The 12,202-nt window shown below is 35.0% G+C and overlaps 1 protein-coding gene across 1 annotated transcript; it reads right to left on the reverse strand.

The window, feature by feature from the left end:
* Nucleotides 1-4,741: 4,741 nt before the first annotated feature.
* Nucleotides 4,742-11,188, reverse strand: LOC143567464 (uncharacterized). The gene is made up of 5 exons (XM_077053879.1): nucleotides 10,981-11,188; nucleotides 8,925-9,221; nucleotides 7,840-8,055; nucleotides 7,099-7,227; nucleotides 4,742-5,020 (listed from the first exon to the last, which is right to left on the reverse strand). Exons 1-5 carry the CDS (start codon nucleotides 11,182-11,184, stop codon nucleotides 4,811-4,813), a joined length of 1,056 nt encoding a protein of 351 aa, XP_076909994.1. The 5' UTR covers nucleotides 11,185-11,188; the 3' UTR covers nucleotides 4,742-4,810.
* Between the last annotated feature and the right edge of the window lie 1,014 nt (nucleotides 11,189-12,202).

Consider the following 12,202-nt stretch of genomic DNA (forward strand, 5'->3'; position numbering starts at 1 on the left):
CATCATACCATACTAAATCACAAACATGAAACTCTAATCATTATGCTCATGCACGTGGAGGAAGTTGAACTCATAAGAAAGTGAACAACAATTACTGCATCAGGTACAACATACTTAAGCACAAAAACAAATAAACAGTGAAGCTAGGTGTGATAAGTTGTAACATATTATATATAATAATAATAATACCACCTAGATGACCGTTTGCCAATCAAATTCAATAATTTAAACAAACTAATACAATAAAATAAAATTAAAAAAACACACAATTTAAATAGAAAAACAAAACATAGATATAAAATGAAACCATTCCTCGTCTTGCTCTTTGAGGTATGGTAGATCTTGAGTTAAAAGATGTGCCATAAGATCAAATCAAAATCGATAATGTGTATCTGAATCCATCAACTCGCGAAGGACATCATTGTCATAAACGGGTACACAACAGGATCCGCGATGTGGACCAGTGAGAAAGCATTTCCGCAATCCTTTAAGATCATGTTGTGCAGTATCATTCACGTATATATCACACTCCTAATCTTGTCTACAGTCATAGCACGCATGCGTCACCAAACTATGCCCCGTTACCCTTTTAAGAAAACTAAAAGCACGCTCCACATTTTTTTTTCTTGCCCCTTGTAATTTATTAAAGTTCCTTTCATTCGGATCGATCGGAAATGGAAACGTTTTCACAAACGTTGACCACTTAGGGTAGATCCCGTCGGTTAGATAGTATCCACGTTTGTATGTATGTCCATTCACTTGAAATGGACACTTAGGTACGGTTCCGTTAAGTGAGAAATATTGGAGATGTCTGAAGAACAACGATGTGGTTGAGTGAGCCGGGCAGACCACAATACATATGCCAAAACCATAAATCTTGTGACGCACCCACTTTGACTGTGACGGGTGGGTATTTGTGATCGCCTATTCTATATTGGCTTCGTAGCGCTTTCGAACACATCCACCAATCAAGAGATGTACAATCGATGCTACCTAACATCCTGGGAATGTGATGACTTTCTTCGTGCCTTTGGTACACATTCACTACATAGTGGCTTGTCAGCCTACGCAAGAACTCATCGTCGTACATTTTATTCACAACATTTCAGAAAAATTGTAGGCATTCTTGCGAAGTCCTTTTAGACATACAACAATACTCGTCGCCCTCATCAAGAGTATTACTGGTCGCAACTTGTTTCACAGCGGATGTGACTGCTTGTATTATCGCAAAACTATATTTTATCCTCCCGTCATCTCCCTCTTGAAACCATGGATGTTGTGCTTCCACATCACCAACAATTTTAAGAACAACCGTTTCGACATACGAACAGGTAATAGAAAACATCCTCATTGTATTTTTGTTCCTCCACTAAATAATCATTCATAACAACATTGCTAACTTTTCGCGATCACATCGAACAACTTTTTTAGGAATGTTCGATGATGTTGTCGGGTCTTACTCTTTGGCTTGCTCGATGACATCTTTGAAAAATTGCATGCTACTATCGTTTGAAAAATATCGTTATTAGAATCGTTCGACGATATGAATATCCCGAGATCATCGTTTAAGAAACTAGCCATTAAGAATTTGAGTAAACAAAAATGGTGGAAGGTTTAAGTAAATAAAAATGATAAAAGATTGATGGTATTTATTTGTAATAATAATATGTAATAAATAATTTATGAAATTTCCTTAATTATCCAAAGGATATATTGACTAAATCAATATGAGAAAGGTTTGTAGTAATAACAATTTTCTTGTGGTTAGAAAGCAACGGAGGGTATCCGTACATGCGCCCCCGTCCTCTCTTAAAGCCAGAATTTAAAAAACAAACCATTAATGAAACAAACTGAACATATAAATAATATGTTAGGATTAGTAAAGGCCTTTAGGTCGGGTTCGTTGGTTGATGATTAGAAGACAAAAGGGGTGGCCCGTTTAATTATGGAGGAAAGCCCTTTTGACATTTTCTTGGTCCCTATGTCATTTAACCTAATTGTTCTCTATATATATTATAGTCATGTATTGTAATCTTTGTACTGTGCTTAATAAAAATACCCTAGTTGCAGCCCATGGACGTAGGTCGCCTTGACCGAACCACGTAAAATCTCGTGTCTCTTATTTGTTGCTTTCGTTTGTGCGTGTGTGTTTGTGTTTCCGCTGCGTACCGACTCTGTTTAATACCTAACACAATAAAACTATAACATTTAAATGTTTTGTTGATAGGTACAAATACAATATTATAAAAATAAAACAAAGCTTTAGCTAAAGAACATAAACGTACATAAATGAACACATACCGAACGCTCATGAACACAAATGAGCAAATGCAACCTCTGTTCATTTAATTGAACGATCAAAATTATTTGTTCATGTTCGTTCATTTATTAAATTAACGAACGTAACTGAACTTCTCACCGAACGGTTCACGAATTGTTCATTGAACGTTCGGTTTGTTTACAGGCCTACCTATGAGCCTTTTTATTTAGGTTTCGCCGAAGTATTTAAAATCTCAAAGATGGTCGTGGGTCCTGATTTGGGGGGAAAGTTGAGTAAAAAAGTAACATGAATGCATAGCAGTTTAAATGGAAAGTGGGAAGGATCAATGAATATGTAACAGAAAACTCAAACAATGATGCAACACCGGAGTTGCTTATGCAAGAATTTGATATAAGGAAATTGTAGATTACGAGAAATAGGGCTTGTGGGATTCTCAAATTATTTCATGTATAGAGCAAAAGCAAAGTTGTTATAACTCCAATAGGCCAACACTTTAAACTATCTAAGTTGAAGTCTCCTAAGGCTGAAGATGAAGTAAAGATATGGCTTGACATGAGTCATGATTATATTATATTAATAAATAAAAAAGGATACTCTTTTTCCTTTACGTGTGCTCAGAATCGAAACAAGAATAACTAAAAAATTTCCAACATTGTTGAAACCGCATTAACCAAGACCCGAGCATCACCGCTATGTCTTCTTGTACGGGTGCAAGGCTGAATAAAATATGGTTTTTGATAAAGTGCGTCATCAAAGCGCCACACTGTATCCGTCGCCCGAGCACGTGGGCGTCAGGTGCGAAGCTAATGCCACTAAGTATGTCTGGTCACACAAGAATATAATCTTGTGTGTCTTCCTTCTTATAAGGAGCTCACAAGTTTATCAATCTATCAACGTGGGACAAACCATTTTCCCATTTCACCAAAAGTGCAAGTTCTCAACCACACATTTTAGAGTAACGATATCGTATTCATATCTACTCTTTGGACTCGTTTATTAGTAACACATACTAATAAACATTACTAGTCCAAAAATTTTCAACATTGTATTCCTTATTCTAGTGCAGTTGGGAGTCTCATTCTGTGCACTAGGCCGGCTTGATTTAGGCTATGCAAGTATGCAGTGTACCTGGTTAGCAGGTTCTCGAGTAATTCAGGCAAGGAGCATTCGGAGGTTATGAAAAGGATTATGAGGTACCAAAAGATGTAGGTCGGTAGGAGTTGCTTGGTAAAATTGAAGTCCTGGAGCTAGACCATCAGTGTTAGAATGCATTTTATTAGAGAGGTGAGTGAGAAGCTCAAAGAAAATTACAGTTGATTATTCAGAATATGCAAAATGCAACAGGCATTTTGACAATAAGTGGTGCCAAGTCCTAAGTTCAATTTTTTTGTTTGGGTTTGCTTCAAATTGGAGATTAGTTGCTAATCATTGACTCTAGGCATAAAGGTGTAGATGGTTAGATGTTATATCCGAGTCAACTATGGTCAAAAGTTTCGGTAATACATTTACAAATCCAGTGGTATAATGGTTATTTGCTTAAAGTGATTTGATAATTTTCAGTTTAAGTTTGCACAACTCGTCTAACTAGAGGGACTGAATGTGAAAACTTTGGAATTTGGTTGTTAGCAGGGGTATAGCTTATTAAGGACCCGGTGGGCGGATTTTTCTCAGTTGTGTTAATTTACCCGATTTCGTCCAGAACTTTTTATATCTAGTGTAAATTTATCCTTTTTCAACTAAAAATTAGGAGCACGCGGAGGAGGGGGAGGGGTTCGTCCAAGATTCGCCACTGGCTCTTAGCATCAGGCCGATCATCTCATTAAACTCTCCTCGATTCATAATTACTTCTACCCATAATAGTTATTTCAATTCCATTTCTTGTTTAACCGAATAAGCCCAAGGATTTGAGTTTTTCCATTTCTTGTTTAATCAAATAAGCCCTAAGCATTTGGGTTTCTATGGTATCTCTTTGTTCGTATTCGTCTCAAATCATAAATCATGTTTGAAGCTCTTCGGTGGTATTCAATCGAATAACTGCATTATTGTTCAACAGTCAAATATTAACCATTTACTTTTTCTTCAATTCTAAGATCCTAATTAATCTAACAGTCAAATATTAACCATTTACTTTTTCTTCAATTCTAAGATCCTAATTAATCTAACTCTAGCAAATAGGAAGAGAAAAACAACAAAAGATGATTAACCAAAAGTGAAAAACATGAAAAAATAACGACGACGACGACGAAACAATTAATATTTTGACAGCCGATGTTGGCCTGATAAAGATGAGATATCAAAAAGTGAACACCCAACATAAAGAAATCCATATCTTTTTTTTTAAATCATGTAACCGTTAAAACACCGAGTCATTACAACTTATGCATAAAACCATCAAATGACATTACTTGCCTTCTCTTAGTCTCCCATGATAAATTACACGTTCATGATCGTATATATATAGTGTTATTACCGAATCCTGATGTGAAACTAGGTAGTACATAAATTAACATTAAGAGAACCGCACGCCTTTTACATGGAGGACGGCTGCAAGAGTGTGGAAGCGGATGCAAGTGGTTCGTGAACAACCGAGTTTGTAGAAACTGAGATCGGGTTTCCTTCTAGTTGGAGCATAATACTTCCTAGGACTTCTGTCAGAATCTTCTTCAGCTCCTCTTCTTTAACCACCTTTCCATCGTCCACATCAAACATCTTGCATGATTCACTTATAACCTCGTCCATCTGCGTACGTATTCATCCAAATACATATGCGTTAGTAAATACTTAAAATGCCTCGATGGGCAAATACGTAATTAAGTGGCCACACAAAGTTTTCTAACTTCAATTTGTTTATCTAGTAATCAGGGCCAGGGCTGCGGACTTCTAACATGACACGAACCTAATACAAAATTCGTGAGCTTGGGTCTAGTCTTAAGCAGATTTTGGATAATTTTCGGGTCGGACCAGTGGGCAAGTTTAGCTAGACAGGTCGCGTTGACGCGTTTTGAGGTTTAAAAATGGGTTTTTATGTAACAACTTAAAACTATTTTCTTATTTTTTAAGCTGGCCTAGTTTAAACATAAATGTTTCAAAAACAATAAAAATAATATGTAAATTTAGAACTTTAAAAGTAACATAAAACTTTAATAGCTTTCTTTTACTAGTTAAATGTCTCTTATTGTCATCAATCCTCAAAACATGACATGTGTTCGAGTTCATGCATGTGACACGAGCTTCGCGTATATGTCAGCTTCGACCCGCCTACTCATGAATACGAACCATTTAGGAACTCTTCAATAATGAATTGATTTCAGTTATGTTCTTGTTATGGACTTACGGTTATTAAGCGATGGTGTTGCATCTTGCTATGTTATTGAAAGAGTAAAGAAGTTTTTTTTCAAATAAATAAGTTATGTTTTATTTAAAAACTAACATCTTTTAATTCCTGACACGACTCGAAACCCGACACGAACCCGGTACGAAAAAATATAGGTTTTGGGTCGGCTGACACAACCCTTTTTTCTTAAACAGGTCAACCCGAACCCCTACACGTTTAAAAAGCAGGTCAACCCGAACCCAACCCGTTAAAAGTGGGTTTACGTCTTAACCCGTTTAACAATTTTAGAGAAGTTAACATTTTAATTTTAGAGAAAAGAAGTTTTAAATTTTAAAGTTAAATACATACATTTTTAGTTTTTCATATATTAACTAACTTTTAAAAGTAAGCTAATTTCTTTTGACACTATTTTTATATACTTTTTACTTACAACATTTTCATTTTATTAGTTATAACTATTTATTCTCTAGTTATTTCATTCATTTGTTCTCATCCTGAGCTAAATATGTGAACCTAAGTTTGTTAATTGAGAATGAGATATAAATACAAAAAAAAAAAACAATTAGATTTATCACAAATTATTAACAAGTTTTTATGAATAAGAATAATTAATTGTTTAATTTATTACCAAGTCAATAGGTATTACTCATACTCGTATATGAATGTAAAATGGGTTGACCCGAAACACAACCCTAACACGACACGAATTTAAATGGGTTGACACGACACGACACGAATAAAAATATGGGTTGGGTTAGGGCTGAGGCTGAAGAATCTTAACATGCTAACCCGTCAACCCGAAACCTATCAGCCCGTCAACCCGACACGATTGACATCCCTAGTTAGTAAGATAGTAATAACTAACAAAAACAATATTGAATAAAATAACTATCTTTGTATTGGTTTAAAAAATATTAAATCTATGCATAAAAAAGTTAGTTTTTATAAAAATTCTATAAGAAATTGTGATGATGCAAACATGACACAACATTTTCTTTTAATATAACAAAAAAAAAAGAAAAACAAAAACAAAATGTTGTTATTAAAAGAAAGTGTTGCATCTTGGTTCGTTTACATTATCAAATTTCGTATCAAAATTTTATGAAAACTAACATTTTGATGCAAAAATTCGATATATGTTAATCCAATAAAAAGATCGTTATTTTGCTTTTGTTAGTAATTACCATCTCACCAACTATTCGGTAAAGAATTTATTAAACCTACTCATAAAAATGTTAGTTTATATAACTAAAATTACTTTTTTTACAAGAAAATTAGCTTATTAATTTTTTTATTAGCCTAACCACACACAACACCATCTTTTAATAATCTGTAATCATGAGGAACAAAAAGTTTTTTTTTTTTTATCAAGTGAATCCTATGAAACATGTTGAACGTTGTCCAAAATGAAGATTTAATGTATACAAACTCTCAAATTGTTTTATTCAACAAGTTAAAGTATTACTTAAATTTAATAGAATACCTGATAAACAACACCAATTGGTGGCAACCCAGCCGAAGAAGCCAGTTGGTCAAGCGCGAGTCGTACACAATTCTTGGAGATTCTCCCATGGGGATCTTTTGGCAGAGACTTCACTGCTGTATCTAGAGTCTAAAGATCACATTTATGCAGTAACAAATTAAATGATAAGCCACTAAAGGAACATCCAAGATAAGGTTGACATGCCTGGTTGTGTTGAGTTGACTAGTTGACCCACTAGCTGACTACATTTTGTCTATATTTTGTAGATCAGCAATATCTTACATGTGATTAAAACAAAACTATTTACAATCATAATCATAATTTCTGAATAAAATGATTTAAGAGGTTGTGGGAGGCCTTAAGCATTTTTTTTTTATTAAATTGAGAAATAAGTTACTTACAATCGTAATCCTAATTTACCACGAACACTTCTTTTATAACTTTTTAATAAAAAAACCTAAAGCGCCAAATATAATTACAAAATAATAACACTCAAAACCTTTGACCAAATACGATTTAGGAGGTTTTATACATTAAAATCATACTTTAGGCAACTTTCAACATGTTTGGCTAAAAGCGTCTATATTTGGCATGTTTGACATTAAACACGCGCAAAGTAACCCGTTCATATGCAAATAGCATTGATTTATTAAAAGCTAGTATAGCACTAGAATTGAAGAGTGTATGGTGAAAACTTCAAGGGCAATAAGTTTTATAAAAAGAAAATAGAATAGATGTAACCTTTTCCAGCTCAAACTTGTTGGATAGCAGTCTCCTGATGCCGGTTCCATCAAAGGTGTTCTCACTGTGAGCAACAATAACAGGCTGGTCCTTGAGCCGCTGAGCCACGTTCTTGGCTACCTTTTTAAACTCAACTAAGAATGTCTCTTGAGAAACCGGCTGGCTTTGACCAACACCACATGATTCTAGTGCTGGTGCTATAATGTTGCTCGTAACCTGAACCAGGAAAATGTTTCAGCGACTAGAATCTTGTTAAAAAAACGGAAGCGAAAAGATGGTTTGTGGGTCGGGTTATGAGTCAAAAGACTCAAAACAGATCGACCCACGCACACTCTTGTCCATTTAAACTAATTAATGCGTTAATTACTATTACAAAAACAATATTATTTGCAGTACTAATCTAAATCTTTAATAAAAGGATCTAGAATGTTGCATGCATTAAAAAAAAGGCTCGCATCATGTCTTTTGTTCGCCTTTTAGTTATTTCTAACTCTAAGTTGGACCATTTGGAAATAGAAAATTAAGGGTGGTAATATTTGGCACGACATGAAAATAATCAGATTTTAGATTGTCATATCTAACCCATTGGGTCATGTGCGGGTGTACTTATCTAATTAAACGGGCTGAGTTGATTTGTTTAGCTAAACGAGTCAGGTTGACAGGTTTAACTAAACAGGTTGGGTTGGTTGGCCTGTTTACTTAAACGGGTCGGGTTGGCCTGTTTACTTAAACGGGCTTGGTTGACCTGTTTTAACCCGTTTGTCGACCCACCAGCCTGCTTACAATCCTTTTACTACAACCCGTCAACAACCTGTTTACAAATAAATTTGAACCAATTTACAACCTCTTACACCTGTCTTGACATACTTACATAAGTGGGGTGAAACATGTCGTTCATGCACAAACAAATATACAGGTATGTTTGGGTTCAACAAGTTACCTTGCTAACCCGACACGATTAACACCCCTAAAAAAACACAACCGGAATCAACTCATTCTCCAGTCAATGGGTCGAAATTTTCACCTTTACTGAAAACCATCAAAATAACAAAAAAAAAAGTTGAAAATTTTGATTAAAGAATTACCCATGAATCTAAAACCGGAGGCATCCCTTTATCTACTGTAAGTTTCTCAAAAGCCTTGTTAATGTAATCAGTCAGAGACCCATCCGGGATCTCGAGTTCTGAGAATATAGAAGTCATCTCAGGTTCAAACCCCGGGCTGTCAATGAATTCCATTAAATCCTCTCCATCTATGCGTAGAATAACAATCGGGTCCCGCTTTAATCCCGCCGCCATCCCAATCAAAAAATCTGAAAGAACCTTTTTAAATTCTGTCTTGCTTACTTTCCTATCTTTACCATGAGTGAATGCACTAAGAACCTGCATCACAATTAAGTTTTAATTTTTTAAATTTTAAGATACAGAAAACATACACTTGTATTGCATATATACACAAGTTTTTTTAACCCATTGTTGAAACCATCTTTCATTACCTAAAATTAGGTTCAACAATACAGAAAAAGGACAGGTTTACAAAGGCTTAAACTGCCTACCATGAACTTTAATCACAATCAAATATATAAGGTTGACCATTTTGACCCGACCGCTTGTTGAAGCTAACAAGCACAAGCACATATAGCCTTTAACAATGGGACTTTGTACAACCAAACACCAAGTGGTTAGAACTTAGAACTAAGAACAGAAACTAACAAACTAATTTAAGGAATACATAACTGTCTTCCATTGTTGGATATTGTAAGTTGTTTTTTTACATTTTAATTGTGATGATGTCACTTATGATAGGTCCAAAACATTCCTCATATATGTCTTAAAGTACCCAACTTTTAGGCATGCTTTATTGATCCCATCAATATGCTTTTGACAATGAGTAACTTGTAAAAAATTTGGGCCCTACTTATGTCATCTTCTACAGTACTACATATCATGACAATGGTCCACAAATTAAAGACACAACTTAGAATATAATTTTCGGTTGATAAAGACACAAAGTGGCATTGATCATACAAAACATCAAAGTATATAATTCCTATTAAATTCCTTGCTTCCATTGAAAAAACAATGAAAAGAAAAAAAATATATATTAGGAAAAGGAGTGGTGTTTTAAACCTATCTTTTTTATAGTCGGTTTGTTCATTAATTTAATTTAAATAAATAAAAGGAATTTGTAGATTTAAAGCTTTGGGATAAACCGACCATCTCAATCTTTGTGCTTTAGTGTACATATAGTCAACAAATGATGTAATGTCAGAATGAAGATAATCTAAGTTAAAGCCCACTAACAGATATACTATAAATTTAGCAGTAAAGAAATATTAAAAAATGCACTCTAGCAGATGGTACCAGAAGTACAATTATCTAGACAATACTGCCATTAAAGTCAAAAGACATAATCTCAACCAGAACCATACAATATATATGGTGTCACTTTTATTTTTGGTGTTACATTTCACTGTTTCTATTTAGAATAACTGCAACAATCACATATACAAAAATCTTGTCAACAACATTTCGTTGTCTACATCTCAATTTTTATTTTATTTTTGATATATATACAACACAACATGCAGCTTATTTCTTGTAAAACAAATATACAACAGAAACTCAACTAGGCGCTAGTTCATTGCACATGGTGATTTATATATTTTATACGTATTTCACCAAACAACAATATATTGTTCCTTTTGAATTATTGATTAACAGCCCCCACATTTTCGGCAATTTAATCATGCATATTTTGTATGCTTGCAGCTCAAAATTTAATCATCATCATCATTATCATCTTTCATTTATTTTTAATTTTATTCACAGGAAAACAAGTTCAATTATGCAGAATATTGATACAGTTTGAACTTTGAAGATTTATTCCTGTTATTACTTGTTGCTAGAACCCAAACACTATTTCATTTACATGTTATGAAGATAAATAAAAAAACTTTAAACCAAAAATCACATGATTATGATTATTTGAGTTCAAAATTAAGAAAGCACAGGATTGCACAATCTACGGATGAGAGAGATGACTACCATACCGAAATATACTAATACTGAACCATATATTGGTAGTGGTACTTGCATAAAGTATTCACTAAAACTAGTGAGTTAACACAGATAGATTAACCTGAGCGTAAATATGATCGGAATCAGCGGAGGTTCCTTGAGCAGGCAAGCCAAGGGCAGCACCAATATCCGCAACAGCAGGCTGCAACTCTTTAACTGAGAGATGGCCGTCACAGTCACGGTCCAGGTCACGGAACTTGTGATCTACGAAGTTACTAAACACCTTATCGTTCTCAACCAACTCCATTATATCCGAACCGTCCATCACCTCCACCCTCCACCTCCATCTCTCCACTACTTTTCATGCTCACAGGTTTTCTTCCGTCCTCCATTTTTCTTTTTCTAAAAGTACTGCGCAGCAAGCAAGAAGCTTGTGATGAGCGAGCTAGAGAGAGAGAAAAAGTGAGTAAGTTGTTTGGCTGTTAGTTACTTGCTTGTAGTTGTAGTTGTAGTTGTAGTTGTAGTTGAAAGTTAAAACTCCTACTCTAATAATTAATACTGGTTGTCTTGAGTTTGGTGGATATAAATGCAAAGGGTTTACCCATCCTTGTTATTATGTCTTGTATCAAACTCTTATCATGTAGTATTAAAATTGGTTAATTTATTGCTTTCGTATTTTGTACCACGCTTATTTTATTATAATGTATTTATAAATGTTTACGCCATTTTATTTTATTTTTTTGTTGTTTTGATGTTTTGTTAAACCATAATGCATTTGTTAGGTAGCGTTTGGTACGCAGCAATGGAGGGCGGAATGGAATGATCCATTGTGAGGGAATGAAGAAAAGTGTGTTTGGTTGACCAAATGAATGGAATGACTAGCTAATTACCTAGTCCATTTCATTCCCTCCAAAACACCCTAATTTCACTCCATCCATACCCCATGTTTTTTTTTCATTTCATTTCTTCTTTCACCCTACATCACCTTCACCACCCTTCCACCACCATCAACACCCACCACCACCACCCGCATTGTCACCGTCGCCCACCACTGCCAGTGTCACCATCGCCTACCACCTCCACCGTTACCCGCCACCACCCACCCCAAACAACCACCACCACCCACCTCCAACTACCGTTATCTCCCGTCACCCACCACCGCCAACTACCATCACCGCCCATCAATATCATAACCGCCACCTACCTCCCACCACCATTACCATTCCATTATCACGTCCATTCCATTCCTTCATCCATTCCATTACCACGTTCATTCCATTCCTAGTTAAAGTCCATTGTTTACATGACAGGCGTGACGGTCTAAGTGTTCATTGCTAGCTAAA

This window comes from Bidens hawaiensis, unplaced genomic scaffold, assembly GCF_021521415.1.
Source record: "Bidens hawaiensis isolate Kalapana, Puna unplaced genomic scaffold, B.hawaiensis_p1.1 tig00023406_1, whole genome shotgun sequence".
In the NCBI taxonomy this organism is placed as follows: Eukaryota; Viridiplantae; Streptophyta; class Magnoliopsida; order Asterales; family Asteraceae; genus Bidens; species Bidens hawaiensis.